This window comes from Saprolegnia parasitica, assembly GCF_000151545.1.
Source record: "Saprolegnia parasitica CBS 223.65 unplaced genomic scaffold supercont2.44, whole genome shotgun sequence".
Lineage (NCBI taxonomy): Eukaryota > Oomycota > Saprolegniomycetes > Saprolegniales > Saprolegniaceae > Saprolegnia > Saprolegnia parasitica.
This window is the reverse complement of record NW_012156438.1, coordinates 229932-245014: the sequence shown is the minus strand read 5'-3', so window position 1 is coordinate 245014 and position 15083 is coordinate 229932. Positions and strand designations below refer to the sequence as shown.

General features: G+C 61.0%; 6 protein-coding genes across 6 annotated transcripts; 3 read left to right on the top strand and 3 right to left on the bottom strand.

Annotated features, from left to right (window-relative positions):
• Positions 1-461: 461 nt before the first annotated feature.
• On the bottom strand, positions 462-2431 carry SPRG_09420 (hypothetical protein; the record flags this gene model as incomplete). Its single annotated transcript, XM_012348512.1, has 3 exons — positions 462-1026; positions 1073-2203; positions 2267-2431. 3 exons carry the CDS (start codon positions 2429-2431, stop codon positions 574-576), a joined length of 1749 nt encoding a protein of 582 aa, XP_012203902.1. The 3' UTR covers positions 462-573.
• A 173-nt stretch (positions 2432-2604) lies between these two features.
• Positions 2605-4064, top strand: SPRG_09419 (hypothetical protein; the record flags this gene model as incomplete). Its single annotated transcript, XM_012348511.1, has 6 exons — positions 2605-2642; positions 2694-3033; positions 3077-3249; positions 3294-3354; positions 3399-3798; positions 3847-4064. The coding sequence occupies 6 exons, from the start codon at positions 2605-2607 to the stop codon at positions 4062-4064; spliced, it is 1230 nt and encodes a 409-aa protein (XP_012203901.1).
• A 148-nt stretch (positions 4065-4212) lies between these two features.
• Positions 4213-5553, bottom strand: SPRG_09418 (hypothetical protein). The gene has a single exon (XM_012348510.1). It carries the CDS (start codon positions 5535-5537, stop codon positions 4266-4268), a length of 1272 nt encoding a protein of 423 aa, XP_012203900.1. The 5' UTR covers positions 5538-5553; the 3' UTR covers positions 4213-4265.
• Positions 5554-6530: 977 nt separating this feature from the next.
• On the top strand, positions 6531-11533 carry SPRG_09417 (hypothetical protein; the record flags this gene model as incomplete). The annotated part of the gene is made up of 1 exon (XM_012348509.1): positions 6531-11533. The coding sequence occupies one exon, from the start codon at positions 6531-6533 to the stop codon at positions 11430-11432; it is 4902 nt and encodes a 1633-aa protein (XP_012203899.1). The 3' UTR covers positions 11433-11533.
• Positions 11534-11620: 87 nt separating this feature from the next.
• Positions 11621-12399, bottom strand: SPRG_09416 (hypothetical protein; the record flags this gene model as incomplete). Its single annotated transcript, XM_012348508.1, has 3 exons — positions 11621-11806; positions 11878-12054; positions 12118-12399. 3 exons carry the CDS (start codon positions 12397-12399, stop codon positions 11621-11623), a joined length of 645 nt encoding a protein of 214 aa, XP_012203898.1.
• A 942-nt stretch (positions 12400-13341) lies between these two features.
• On the top strand, positions 13342-14909 carry SPRG_09415 (tubulin beta chain). The gene is made up of 2 exons (XM_012348507.1): positions 13342-13373; positions 13435-14909. Exon 2 carries the CDS (start codon positions 13441-13443, stop codon positions 14779-14781), a length of 1341 nt encoding a protein of 446 aa, XP_012203897.1. The 5' UTR covers positions 13342-13373; positions 13435-13440; the 3' UTR covers positions 14782-14909.
• Positions 14910-15083: the final 174 nt, after the last annotated feature.

The window sequence follows — 15083 nt, the reverse complement described above, 5'->3', positions numbered from 1 at the left end:
GGACTCGACAGCTATGCATTCTCGACGGTGTTTGCACGGCCGCTCTCCGGAGCGCCTCCTAATATTTCTGAACGCGGCGGACGACCCAGACGCGCGCAGCGAGCAACACAGCACAGCGCCCGACGCGACGGCTCTGACGTAGTGTTGGGCGACCGACATGAGCGTGTGAATGACACGTCCGTGGATACAATGTATGTTTTAGTTCGTTCACGGATCCAGCTCTCATGCTGACGTGTGTCCAACGCTGCCTGTCTATGCACTTGGCGAAGATGTCTCATATTGGAAGCTCCTTAGATAGGACTGGAGACAACTACACAAGTCTTGTTGGTAGAGCCGGGCATCATCACGACCGAGTCGTCTTACGAGGCGCTGCTGAAGTTTAGCACGACTACCTATAAACACAGCCGAATGCCTGGGTTAACCCGCTGAACTGTAGGTCCCTCGACGCTATAGGGATCGCGACGCTTTCGGCGGGAACACAAACGGCACGCATCTCCAAGGTGGGCGTTAACTTAGTACGAGAAGCGGGTCTTGCTGTGGCGACAATATTAGATACATACTGTCCTGCTGCTTTCAGAGCAAGGCGCGCTCGACGAGCTGCGTGAGCCGGCGCTGGGCAAAAGGCGTGAGGGTGCCGGCGTCTACCACGGGCGCCGAGAGGTGCGGCACTTCGGCCGCGAACGCGTTGGAGGTTTCCTTGACGATCGCCGTGAACCGATCGCGCGCCAAGCGTCCGTCGCGCAGCCGGGGGTACACGAGCTGCTTGACAAACTGCACGATGACATCGCAGTACGGCAGCGTCTTGAGCGCTGCGGACGGCGACTTTTTAGTCGTCGAGGACGGTACCATGGGCGTGATCACGGGCAGCGCAAGCATGGGCGGGGGCGGGCGGCGCGCGACTGTCGACGTTACCGCGGCCGGCTTGGCCACCAGTTGCTTCCATTTGTCCAAGACGATGCGCGCCGTCGCTTGGCACGGGCCTGGGTCTTTTGTGAGCTGTAGCACCAAGTGGCCGAGTCCGTCACTCTAGTGCGTCGTTCAGTGGTCGTCCGTCGCAGAGTCGCATCGCTACCTGCTTGAGATGCTCCTTGGATATGGGCAGCTTGGCCAGGAGCGTGAGGAGCCCGTCCATGACGAGCTGGTGCTGCGGTCGGCCCGGCCCATACGGCGACAACCACGCCTTCAGCATCGGAAGCACCTGCCACTCGAGCACTTGGCGCTGCTGCGCGGGGTTGAGCGCCTCAAAGAACGATTTGACCTGCGGCAAGAGCCGCAGTTTGGCGGCCGCGGGTACATTGTAGACGGCCGTCGACGCGTCTTTGGCCTCGGCCAGCCGCATCGCGTCGCGCAGCGCTACAAACTGGGACCGGAACGACGCTCTTGGGGCCGGCGCGGCCGCCGCAGCTGGCGGCAAATCGCGCACAACGGGCGTCGCATGCGGCGTGAGCGTCATCATCTGCCGCGCCCGCGCGCTCTCCGCCCACATGGCGTCCGCCTCGCGCTTGCGCTTGAGTGCCGCGGTCGCAGGCGTGCGCTCGAGGATGCGCGCAGCCTCCTCCTGCATGCGACGCATCTCGGTCGACGCGACCGACCGCGGGTGGTACGCGGGCTCGGATGAGTAGTATTGCGACACTTCGCGCTCAAACGGCAGTGGCACACGCTGGCCACGACGCACGCCGAGGCGGGTTTCTAACGGCGTCCGTCGGCGCAGTGGCACCGATCGGCGGGTGCGACCGCTGCGCGACGCGCGCAATGACGCGAGCGTCGTGGCCTGCCGGCGCGCCGACGACCGCCGGTGCTCGTGCTCGGGGCAGAACCAGCTCTGGGCCGGGACGCCGGGAAGGCCCAAGCACAACGTGTGGCACGCGGCCTCGCAGTTGTCTGCGTCGCAGAGCAAGAGCGTCTCTTCGCTGTCGCCGTTGCCGCAGAGCATGCATGCAAACTCGTTGAGAAGATTGCTCGCGTGCGCGAGGTCGGCGCTCGAGTCGTCGTCGTGCACCTGCTTGGCGTGCTTGATCGGCGTCCGCTTCGTGATGACGCCATGGACGTTCTTTTGCACGATGCTCGTAAAGCGCGTCTTGCACATGGGGCAGAGGTTTGTGACCTTGGCCCATCTGAAGATGCACTCAAAGTGGAAGCAGTGCACGCATTTGAGGAGGTGGCCCTGCGCCTCGAGCGTCACCGCGTCCAAGCAGATCGAGCACTATCGATAGCACCGGGAGCCATGAGAAGCTTGTGCTTCGCGTCATCAAGGAGCGTCCTGTACCATCTCATCGTCGTCGGCGTCGTCGTCGTCGTCGAGGTCGTTCGCGTCGGTTGGCTTGGACGCATGGCCTTTTGGCGCGGGCTTGGCCTCGTCGTCGTCGTACTCGTCGAGAAGACTGTCGTCGTCCATGTACGAGAGGTCGATCGGTGCTGCGTGCGTGCCCATGCTGCTGCGATGGCGGAGGAAGATGCTGCGGCTGGCAGCACGGTCAAGATCCGGGCAATATCCAGTCGGCCTGTTTCCAAATTGGCCGAAATCAAAGATGACTGGATTTCACTATCGAATTAAAAAGGCCAATTCCGCGCTTGTGATTGGTCCGAGCTCAACAGCAATCTCAAATGGCGGCGACGAGCGTCCTGGTCCCGCGCCTGTACCGGTACGCGTCCGCTTCGTAGCCGCGACGTCGCCTCATCTATACCTGACGTAGCGCCCTCCTACGGCTGGCCAAGACGTGCCATGCCAACGAGATCGCCAACAAGTCCATCTACGCGGGCGTGCGCTCTGGCGGCCTGCTGCCCTACGACGGCGTCCAGGAAGACTGGAAGCGCGAGCAAGGCTTTCGCCTGCACCTCGACGTGCTCTCGCCCACGGACGTGCAGGCCATGACGTGGAAGGACGTTGTCTCGGCGATTCACCTTAAGTTTGCGACGCCATCGCGCCTCGCGGACACCGAGCGCATCGACCGCGGCTTCTCGACGCTTCGCGCGCTCGGTGACCACAACGCACTCATCGAGCTCTGCGTCTCCAATGGCGCCTTCACGCCCAAGGTACCGTCGATCTGTCGAGTCGAAGAGGTGTTGAAAGGACTAGCGTCGGATGCCGTCGATGCGCTTCAAGGTCGGCGACGTCGTCGACGTCCAAGGCCTCGGACGCGGTGTGATCTGCAACTGGTACTACCCCACGCTAAAGTACATGGACACGCGCAAGAAGGCCATCAAGATCAAGTACACGGTGCTACTGCACACGGACCGCACGAACGAAGAGTGCGCTTGAATATCGTTGGCGTCGACCATCAAATGGTGTGTAGGGATCGCTGGAAGATGTACCGTGTGACCCAGGAGCGTCTGCACATGGCGGAGATCCCTACAGTAGGTCGCATCTACTATTGTTTTCGGCTCATGACGCGGTGTAGGCGATTTCAAACCCGTCGCTGATCTTTTTCTTTGATGGGTTTGAGCACGGCCGGCACGTGCCGTCGCAAGCGCTTGCACAGCGGTTCCCGGACGACGTCGAGGCCCATCCCGCGCCGGTGCTACCCACCATCATGCAGCTTCAGAACGCCGACGAGAGTCTACTGACACAGTACCTCCGCAGCGCCGACACGACCATTGTCCGATTTACTAAAGTGGCCCTCGAGTCGATTTGGCTCAACGAGGCCGGCGAGGTCGCCAAAGCCGCGCTCGATGACGCAATGGCGGTGTACGAAGGCGGCGCCGCCGACCAAGGCAAAGCCATCTTGCACGACCTTGTCGAGACGTACCCGGACTGGGCGCCCGCCCTCGAGAAGCTCGCGATGGCGACGCTCGCCGACGGTACTGCGCTCATGGCCTCCACCGTTCGATGCTGATATGTGGCCGTAGAGCACTTTGGTGAAGCCCAAAAGCTCTTCCAGCGCGTTCTGGATCTCAAACCATGTCACTTTCGCGCGCTCAGCGGCCTCGCGACGTGCGCCGTGCGGCAGCGCGACTGGACGCTCGCGCACGACACGGCGGCCAAGCTCATTCGGCTCGAGCCCGACTCGGTGATCGCGCGCAAGGTGCTCACCAAGGTCGACGAAGCCTTGTACCACTTGCTTTAGATTGCAGATTGGCAGCGCTGTCGTGGGGCTCGTTTCTCGTGCTCGCCTCTTTTCTCTATAATCTCTCCCATATAGACGCATTTTCCATTGTACTTCTTTTGACTCCTTTGGGCATGCGATACCATCGAGGAGGGCTTTGGGCAGCATCTCGGGATCAAAAGACAAAAGTTTCCAACACATTAATATAGTTTATATAGCAGTCTACTTGAAGTCGACGACCGACGCGGGGTGCGCCTGCATGGGCAGGTCGCCGCCAATCGCGCGCTCGAGCGTCGCGCCAACACGGGCTTCGTTCAAATGGCCCATGAGCACGCCAACGCGGACTTGCTTTGGCTTGCCACGGACAACGAGCAGCGTCGGCGCTTGCGGGGCCTGGAGCTTGGAGAGGACGCGGCTTTGGTCCTTTGCGTGTACATAGACCACGTGAAGGCCTTTCGATGCCTTGAACTTGGCTGCCGTGGCCTTGACGAGGTCCTTCATCGCCGCCGACGGCTTGTTCGGGAGCACAAAAATGGCGCAGAGCATGCTCGTCGCCTCGGCGTCCTTGCCGAGGTTGCAGAGCTTGCCTTGGTTGCCACCATGGAGCTCGTCGACGTCGCCGGCCGCGCGCTTGGCCCGCAGTCGAGCGGCATACTTCTCAAAGGCAAAGTTGTAGACGGAAAACTCGTCGAGGTCACCGTCGTAGGGCGTGAACGCGCCGCGGTGGACGTAACCAAAGCTCGGAAAGGACGACCGGACGCCGTGGGTCTCGCAGAGCTGCGCGTGCTTGTCGCAGTCGACGGCGCCGACCTTGACGCGGCCCCGCAAATCCTTGGCAATCGACTCCATTGCCGGCTTGAACTTGATGCACTTTTTATCGGACGCGCGGTAAAACTGCACGAGCCACTCGTTCTTGGCGCTTTTGCCTGGAAATTTCTTGGGCGAGAGCCGCGTGACGTCCGACTCCTTGGCGTACAGCGGCGGCGGCGGACCGCGCTGTGGGTGCTGCCGCTGTTGGCCAAAGCCGCCAAAGCCGTCCATGCCGCTGTTGAACTGAAACTCGTGGGGCTGGTCGCGCCCACGCCGGCCGCCGCCGCCGCCAAAAAACTGGTTGAACATCTCGAACGGGTCACCGCGGAATTGGAAGCCGCCGCCGCCGCCAGGACGATGGCCGTGCGGATGCTGTTGCTGTTGTTGCTGCTGCTGCTGCTGCGGTCCGTCGGCGCCGTACAAGTCGTACTCTTCCTTCTTTTTCGGGTCGCTCAGCACCTCGTAGGCTTCCGAGATCTCGAGGAATTTGGCTTGCGCCGTCTCGCGCTCGGCCTCGTCGACCTTGTCGGGGTGGTACTTGAGCGCGAGCGTGCGGTAGGCCTTCTTGAGCTGCCGGTCGTTGAAGTTCTTGGCCACGCCGAGGATCTTGTAGTAGTCCTTGGCCGCGACCGTAAGCGCCATCAGCACGCAGAGCATGAGCGTCGTCAAGCGTGCCATCATCATCCAAGATCGCCCGAAAATCCAAATTCGAAAATGACCTCCGGGCCATGGCGGTCGCTATCCGGATGCGGGTTTGTCGCACGTGGCACCTCCAGGCCCGCGACACCCGCGTCCGGATAACGAGAGCCCAATGGCGTGGCGGATACGTGGCAGTCAACGGGCCCAGTTCTCTTGGCTCCGGCACGGCTTCGGCGAACGTTCGACACGTCACGACGCGTGGCATGCGTCGTCGCACGGTGAGACGCCGACCCACGCAGGAGAGGCTTCGGCAATCGAGCGGCTTGGTCTTGTGGACCGAACGACGGGGGCCTTTGGTCATGTTCTCGAAAAGTCCGTCGTCGTCCGTTGCATCGGGAATGGAACAGCCGAGGATTGATGAGTGTATATGTACTACGCATCGCGCCGGACGAGGATCCGATTCGAGTCGATCCAGATACCTAGCTACAGTCAAACGCTCTACGAACTGCGCTATGCTCGGTCGCATGGGGCGATGTCTTCATCCACGAAACGGTGGCACACGAGCTTGCGAACGAGCACCGAAGCGTGGGGTGCGTGTACGTACTCTGGACTCTTGAAGTCCATCTCGCGTGCGCTTCTCTGTCAAAAATGTGCTACGACAAACGGCTAGACACCATGGATCACGTGGTTGGTGGGCCAATATTGTAACTGGAGCGACGACCACCGGTTACACCTCTACAACGGTACCAAGTGCCACTGATGCGCGTGTGGCCAGACCACGGTGTACTGCTCTCGCCCCGTCGTCGTCACTGGCTGCGCGACGTGGTTGGCTTTGCGTATGCTGGCACTTGCATCGCCATCACGTTCGTCTTTGGCAACTGGACCCTAACGTACCTGGAAGACGACGTCTTTTGGCCCGGGTGGCAGTCGATGCACACAGCACTGCCGCTTGCGGGGATTCTGCGAGGACGCTTACTACTCGCCGCCAATTGGCCGTCCCTGGATCTCACGGCACTTGCGTTGCTCCCGAGCGACGCAATGGCCACGCCGCCGGCGTACCCCCGACGCCTCATGTACCAAGACTTGACGTCGCTGCACTCGGCTGTCGTTGGGCTCCGGGCGCTTCACACGGCCCATCTCACGAACATGGTTTCGGCGTACTGTTGGGCGGACCTCGACCGGCGCTGGGCACTTAGCCACACGGCCGCTCGCCAGATGCGCTGCGAAAACTCCTACGCCTCCAACGCTGCCGTCTACTTGGAAGCGATTCTGCGCAACGTCGATATGGCGGCATGGAACGACGTGGCACGATTCCAGCGCTCGATCGGCGACCCGATCGCGGCGTCCTCGGCCGCCGGACGCGCCTGGGTCAAGTCACTCTACGACGTGCCATGGCGCTCGATCGAGGACGAAGTCGACGTGTGGCAACGGCATGGCTGCTCGTCGTTCACGTTGCAGTGGGCCAATCGACTGCAAATCGGTCTCCACGACACAGTGCTCTTGCGCAGCGCGCTCGGGCTCGACCAGCCGCTCGTGCTGCACGCGCTACCGTCGACGGCGCTGGGCATGGCGTGGGTCTCGTCGTACTTGTTCTCGTGCCTCGACAACGCCTTTCGCGCTGCCAAGAACCGTAGTTTGGTGCGCGACACGCCGACGTTTTTCGGCCACAACGATCCGTCCTTGATGGAAGCCTACAACGCCGGCACGCCGTTGTCGCCTCTTTTCCAGGTAGTCCACAACGCCATTGGACCGCTGGGGGCCATTGATCTCTACTGGATCCCTGTGCCACCGCCGTTGGTCGCGGCGATCGAGCTCTTCCGGTCGCACGTACAGACGTCGCCCGTCCGGTCGTCGCTCACGCTGCATCCGACACCACGACGCTGGACGTCTCCCGCGCTGCGCTTTCTGAGCGGCAACCCCATGTGCATTCAAGGCACGCCCGTGTCATTTGTCATCGAGTCGTTTGGATTCGACGACGGCTGTGCCGGCGCAACACCGCTCACGGTTGCCGTCCACGGCATGAGCGGTCTCTTTGGGCTCTGGCTGCTTCAGGGCGAAACGAAAACGGACGAGATCTGCGCACTCGTTCACGCCGACACGGCGTGCAAGGCGTATCTCGCAGCGCTACTGCCAGTGCTGCACTCGCTGCCGCCACCGCCGCCGCTGGCAGTGACGCTTTCAGCCGTCAACCTGACGCTGCTCCAGTTTATAGACACGACACGTCTTAATACGAACCGCGCGGAACTACAGCTGGAGACGCAGTCGCTGCTCGAGCCGACGTGGGCGTTCTTTGGGTGGACCATGATTTACGACTGGGTGCACCTTTCACGCGAAGCCGTCTCGTTCCAAGGCGACGTGAGCACGTTCAACGTCCTCTCGGCGGCGTATGCCCCGGTCGACGTCCTTGAGACTGGAACGACGCCGCCGTCGTGGGTGCGCTTTATTCGCATCGCAAACGTCATCTTTAGCCTCGGTCTCGTGCTCGTTGGTGGTGTGGCAATGGCGTTTCTTGGCTGTCAGCCGCACGCTGCCCGGTGGCATCTCTTCCCCCGCATTGCAACCAGCGTCTGGTTCAACCGCGGCTTCTTGACTCTCCGGAGCCTCACGGCCATTGTGTGCCTCTCGACGGCACCTATCTTTCCAATCGTCGATGCAACGACCCAGACAACGCAACTCGTCTTTGAGCCCCGGACTCTCGCAACGTCCTGCGTCTTGGCCATCGAGGCGACGTGGGTGCTCTACAGCGTACACGACGCCTTGCACCCTGTATGCGGCCGCCACACCAACACACGCGCAGCGATCAGCTGTGCCATTGCGTTTCTAGCAGTCGCGTGCCTCGATGTCGCGTCGCCCGTTCGAATACGCGCGTCGCTGAACCGGGTGTGCTCGTCCGAAGACATGGACACGATGATCTACTGCGTAAGCGGCGTCGTCACCATCGGACACATGTCGCGCTCCCTCGTACTCGGCCTAGCGTTGTTGCTCTCGGTGCTCGTCGCGCATCTCGTGCCGCTGCCAACTCCGATCACGCCGTGCCATGCGCCCAGCTTGGCCCTCCCGTTGGCGCTCGTCTCCGACGTGCGAGGAAACAACGACCGCAACGTTGCGTCGCTGGACCGCGCAACGGCGGCGATGTGCGGCATCTTCCAGCTGCGCCACCACGCGATCTTTGACTCCAAGCTTTGGCGATCTATCCCGTCGGCGAAGCTCAATAGGCGCGTGTTGCTACCCGACTGCGGCAGCGCGCGTCTGCGAGGACCGTCGTTGACATCGTCGTTGACATCGTCGTTGACATCGTCGTTGACACCGTCGTTGACACCGACGTCGACACGCCGTGAGCGCTGCGAGCAAGTGGGCATCGCGCTCTGCGGCCTTGGCTTCTTGGTCACGTCGCTTTTCAGTAACGTGCTGTACGTCCAGAAAGCATCCTCGTACTTGGCCAACGACTATGGCTGGGCCGGCTTCAACACGACGGGCGCCCGCGTGTTTGTGGCCAACGTGGTCAACGAAGCGCTGCTCTCGATGCGCGCGTGTCGCAGCTTTGCACTCGACTCACCCAGCATCGGCACAATCCATCAGCGCTACAATGGCTCGTCGACCGAGGTCACATGGGCCGCGTCCATGGCCCGACGCCAGCTCTACCAACGCGAAACGCCGCTGACCGAGATCATTTCGGGACTTCGCACCATGAGTCCGTGCAATTTGCCATTTATGTTTACACAGTACTGCTACCTCGACTTTCACCAGACGTGGGAGATGGCGTCGACGACGAAGCGCCAAGCACGCTGCGTCCTGCAGCGTTCGAACGGCGCAGTCTTCCTCGAAAGCGCTTTGCGCAACATCAACGACTGGGGCGTCTGGGAGCGCTGTTGGGGCGAGGCCTTTGAGATTGGGATTACGGCACCGCTCGCCACAACGTTGGACGGGCAAGCGTGGCTGCAGCGCGTGCGATCGGCGCATGCTGTATCGCTCGACGACGAAGTCGCGTACTGGCAGCGCCATGGAATCGAGTCCTTTGTACTGCAGTGGCAAAACTTCAAGACCGTCGGCATGGTCGATGACATGGTGGTGACGTCCGCGCTCGGGCTCTCGTCCTCTCTTCGGCTCAGTACCTCGCGCAGCAAGCTCCATTGGCACAAGCAGACGTCCGTCAAGATGTACTGGTCGTTTGCGAACGATCTCTGGGCCATCACCTCGAACGCCACGGCGGTTCATGGTCGAACCTTGCTGCGGGCGAGCGCCGACTTTGCCTTTTCAAATGTGACGAGCGAATCGCTGTTGACATCGAACGCGACGCTCCCGGCGCCGCTGACGCGAGGCCTGGCCATGGTTCGAGACGCCATCGGTCCCTTCAACGCCGTCGACATGATCTATGTGCCATGCCCCGCGTCATTGCAGCGCGTGTACCGTGACGCGACGATGTCCTTAGCGTCCGTGCTCCTGATGAACGCATCGGCCCAAGCGGCGTTTTTGCACTTGTCGACCGCCGAGTACACGTACATGCTGCCAATCCCATCAAGCTCGCTCAACGCGACGTCGAGCAGCGTGGGCGGCAATCTACTCTGTGGCGACGACGTGCCGGCGTACCCGCTCTCCTTGGGCTTTGCCTGTTTCTTTGGGCCGCACAACATGTGCCATGCGTATTTCAGCGAGTACATTTCGCTTGACATGCGTCATTTGCTCGTGGCGCTTCTGGCGACCGACGATCCCACCTTGGACGGCAATGCCATCTGCGAAAACGACGCACTCGCCCATCCGAATTGCCTGGCCTTCTATGCATCTGCGTCATCCTTTCTATCGACGTTCGTGCCATCCTTGAATCCGTCCTCGGACGCCGCCTTGGACGATGTTGCGGCGCTCGACCTCGAGCTCATCCAATTTGTCGTGGACGGGAATCGATCGGAAACGCCGCTGCAGCTGTACCGCCACCCGCTCGTCCTCCGATCGGATCGACCGTGGCGCTTCTATACGTGGGTTTACCTCGTGCAGTGGGCCGCGGGTGCCCGCGACGTCGTCTCCTTCCAAGGCGACAACGGCCGAATGACGACACTCTCGACGCGCTCCCAGCCTCTCACAATGACACCCGACGTGAATGAGATCCCGAGATCGATCTCGCGCCTCTTCCTCCTCGCGGTGCAGTATGTGACAATGGCGCTCATGGGCGTGGGGGGGCTGGCGGCTCTCGTGACGCTACGCCACCTCACGGCAACCAACGGCCTCAATCTCATGGAGCTCAACCGCGTCGTGGGCCACGTTTGGATTGGACGCTCGTGGCTGCTCGCCCGCAGCATCTCGGCGCAGTGGCTGCTGCACACGAGCACGCTCCGCCTCGCGCAAGTCGGCGTCGGCACGCGGTTTGAATCGCCGCCGCTCGACTGGTTTACGACCATGCTGGCCGGCGGCGAAAGCACATGGTTTGTCTACATCCTCAACGACCTCCTGAGCTGTGTGTCGCGCCAATGGACGTTTCCGTATGCGTTCAAGAGCGCGCTGGTCGCGTGGAGTGCCACGTCATTGTGGGTGACCCTCGTGCCAGCCACGTACGCGGCGACGCTGGACCGGCGTTGCAAATTTGTCGAGATGGACCTCGCGTTGACGTGCGTGAGTGCGCACGTGCAGATTGGTGACGGCACGCGCGTCGGCATGGGATTTGCTCTAAGCCTCGCCGCCGTGCTCGTCTGCCTTGGCATTGAGCGCTACCGCCTCTGCGATTTACGGCCGCTACGTCTGACGACGACGACGCTCCTTAATGCAACAAGTTTGCACATGCTAATGACGACGCCCGACGGCCTGCTGGATGCCGCGTCCGGTATATTGGCCGGTCTCTTGACCCTTCGTCTTGGCGACACGCTGCATATCTTTGACGTCAAGTGCTGGCGCCATGTGGCGCTCTCGGTCGACAACCTGGCGCCGGGGTTGATTCCGCTCCGTGACGTCTGATCGTCACGTGTCGCGGTGACGTGGCAGTGACGCCCCTGCGTTGTTTTTACGTCGATACCTGAACCCTCCCGCGCCGGCAGGACTGGTTAACACATCCTACGCGAATAGCTGCGCGCGTCTTTTGCTTCCTCGTCTTACTCGAGCCATCGAGAGACGATACTGGTAAATGCGTAAATGGAGACAGACTGTTATCGACCGACGATCTGCAAGTGCGTGGCCACAAACGAGTGGACGCGGTGGAGTTCGGTGGTGTCGACCGTGTGGCCCAGCGCCGGGTACGCAACAAAGTCGCAGGCAACGCCATGCGCCTGCAGCAGCTGGTTCGACTGCTTGCCGAAGGCCAGCGGCACGAGCGTGTCCTTTCCGCCGTGGCACTGCAAGCCGGGCGTGGCGGGGACCGGGCGTGGAACGACGGCGCCATGGGGAGGTACCCGCTGAGGAAGACGGCGCATGCCAATGGGAACGTCAAGAGGCGGTAGCACGTGTGCATCGCGACGGCCGCGCCTTGGCTAAAGCCGACGACCGCGATCTTACTCGGTGGAATGCCCCGCGCGATCTCTGCCTGAATCAGCTTGGCGAGCATGTTGGCTGCGCGCTGGATGCCGACTTCGTCCTCGCGGTCCTATACGTACGTTGCAGGTTGGACGAGGGATGGCGATGGCAGATACATGTCCGTAGGTAGTACCTGCGGGCGAAGGCCGAGTATGTCGTACCACGCCGGCATCTGCATGCCTCCATTGAGCGTCACGCGCCGCGTCGGCGCGGTCGGGAAGATGTACTTGACACCATGCAGCGGGCCAAGGGCGGTGACGTGGCGATGCCACGACTGCCCCGTGTCGCCGAGCCCGTGGAGCCAGATGACCGTGGCGACGTGGTCGCCTTGGGGTGCGATGACGACCCGGCGGTCCCATTCGTCGTCGTCCGTCGGCGCTTGGTCGTACCCGAAGGCGGTGCAGACGTTGCCCATCGTCGTGCTTGCCGCGGAGCGCAATGTTTCGGCGCAATTTATGCCCGTGTGACATAAGCACGCACCCCACCCGGGTCCCTTGTAATTGCAGCTCCGCACCATCTGGTCGTGCGTTTCTTGAAGCCGGCGTTTTCATGGGCCCGGTCCGGGTCCCTCATAAACACACGACCGACTGCACCCTATCACTTTCACCGCAGCTGTCTCCCGTCAGCCGCGCCATAGCCATGGCGCTGACGTCGTCGTAGAGTCGAGGGCGCATCAAGTGCTGCTGCGATGGAGAATCCTACATGTAATTACTGTGCAAGGCTACTCTAGCGTTGTCCCAGACGTTGAAGCTGCCGCGCTCATTCGACAGGCGATTGTCGACCCATCATGCATCTTCTTCGACGCTTCTTCGACGCATCTTCTTCCCGCCCCGTCGTCCCATCCGCCTTCTTCGGTGCATTTCGAGTATCGAAACAACGACTGGTGGCCCACGTTTCGATTTCGAGGTTTAAACAGAGACGGCAAAAGAACTGATGATGGACCCAACACTCCGCGCCAAGGCCGCGCCGACCGGCGTTGGGTGGCTTTCTATCTTTACCCACGTGGTACAACGGCAAGCCCTATTTATACCTCGCCGTTTAAACGCCCTTGCACGTGGATTGGTTGAAAGGCCGCGCCATTTTGGGCTTGCGCCTTTTTGATTGGTCAATTTGGATCGGTTTCAAAATTTAAATCGGCGCGAGGTGTATTTTTATTGTTTCATAAAAAAATACTCGACAAGATCGCACGGGTGCTCATTGGCTGAGACGACACCCCCTTCTCTTTGTCCCGATGCATACAAACACCAAGTGTACTGGCGGAAGGGGAGGGGCCATCGAGGTAGGGTTGGGAGAAGTGGAAGGTTTCGTGCCGGGGCACAGGGCTCGGGGAATGGCTGGGACTCGTCTGGAGCGCTCATTTTCAAACGGGAAAGAAAGCAGCAACAGCAGGTACATGCCATCATCGCCCATCTCGCGGAAGCATGGCGGCTCATGCACCTCTTCCTCCTAGGTTGACATGCGGGAGTTGGTTCACATTCAGGGTGGTCAGTGCGGTAACCAGATCGGTGCCAAGTTCTGGGAGGTCATCTCGGACGAGCACGGCGTCGACCCCACGGGTTCGTACCACGGCGACTCGGACCTCCAGCTCGAGCGCATCAACGTTTACTACAACGAAGCCACCGGCGGCCGCTACGTGCCCCGTGCTATCTTGATGGACTTGGAGCCGGGTACCATGGACTCGGTCCGTGCCGGCCCGTATGGCCAGCTTTTCCGCCCCGACAACTTTGTCTTCGGCCAGACGGGTGCTGGTAACAACTGGGCCAAGGGCCACTACACGGAAGGCGCTGAGCTCATTGACTCGGTCCTCGACGTTGTCCGCAAGGAAGCCGAGAGCTGCGACTGCCTCCAGGGTTTCCAGATTACGCACTCGCTCGGTGGTGGTACCGGTTCCGGTATGGGTACGCTCTTGATCTCCAAGATCCGCGAAGAGTACCCCGACCGTATCATGTGCACGTACTCGGTCTGCCCGTCGCCAAAGGTCTCGGACACGGTCGTCGAGCCGTACAACGCCACGCTCTCGGTCCACCAGCTCGTCGAAAACGCCGATGAGGTCATGTGTCTCGATAACGAGGCGCTCTACGATATTTGCTTCCGCACGCTCAAGCTCACGACGCCCACGTACGGCGACTTGAACCACTTGGTCTGCGCCGCCATGTCGGGTATCACGACGTGCCTCCGCTTCCCCGGTCAGTTGAACTCGGATCTTCGCAAGCTCGCCGTCAACTTGATCCCGTTCCCGCGTCTCCACTTCTTCATGATTGGTTTCGCGCCCTTGACGTCGCGTGGCTCGCAGCAGTACCGCGCGCTCACGGTCCCCGAGCTTACACAGCAGCAGTTTGATGCCAAGAACATGATGTGCGCCGCCGATCCTCGCCACGGCCGCTACCTCACGGCTGCCTGCATGTTCCGTGGCCGCATGTCCACGAAGGAAGTCGATGAGCAGATGCTCAACGTCCAGAACAAGAACTCGTCGTACTTCGTCGAGTGGATCCCGAACAACATCAAGGCCAGCGTGTGCGACATCCCGCCGAAGGGCCTTAAGATGTCGACGACGTTCATCGGTAACTCGACGGCGATCCAGGAGATGTTCAAGCGCGTCTCGGAGCAGTTCACGGCCATGTTCCGGCGGAAGGCTTTCTTGCATTGGTACACGGGCGAAGGCATGGACGAGATGGAGTTCACGGAAGCCGAGTCCAACATGAACGATCTCGTCTCGGAGTACCAGCAGTACCAGGACGCGACGGCCGAGGAAGAAGGCGAGTTCGACGAAGACGAAGAGATGGACGAAATGATGTAGATGAAATCAACGAGGTTTCTCTCACTGCATTGGGTCTCGTATATTTACAAGTACAATACACTGCGCGAAGGGGCCTCGTCCTTTGGCTTTGTTTTTGTCACCATCTTTAACCACTACATTGCCTACACTGCTTCGCCTGGTAGAGATGACCTTCCCGCTCCATGGCGCTGCATGCAATCGTTGCCTTAAGCTCCATGGCAGTGTCAAACGTGTGCGACCCTACGTACCCCTTGCGCATGGTTCTATACGAGCATGGTTGGAACATCCATTGGGCTAACCTCATGGGCCCTGCCTCAAGGTCG

Excerpts from the sequence above, each read along its gene's own strand:
- SPRG_09418 (XM_012348510.1), bottom strand. The coding sequence starts at position 5,537 with ATGATGATGGCACGCTTGACGACGCTCATGCTCTGCGTGCTGATGGCG.
- SPRG_09415 (XM_012348507.1), top strand. The coding sequence starts at position 13,441 with ATGCGGGAGTTGGTTCACATTCAGGGTGGTCAGTGCGGTAACCAGATC.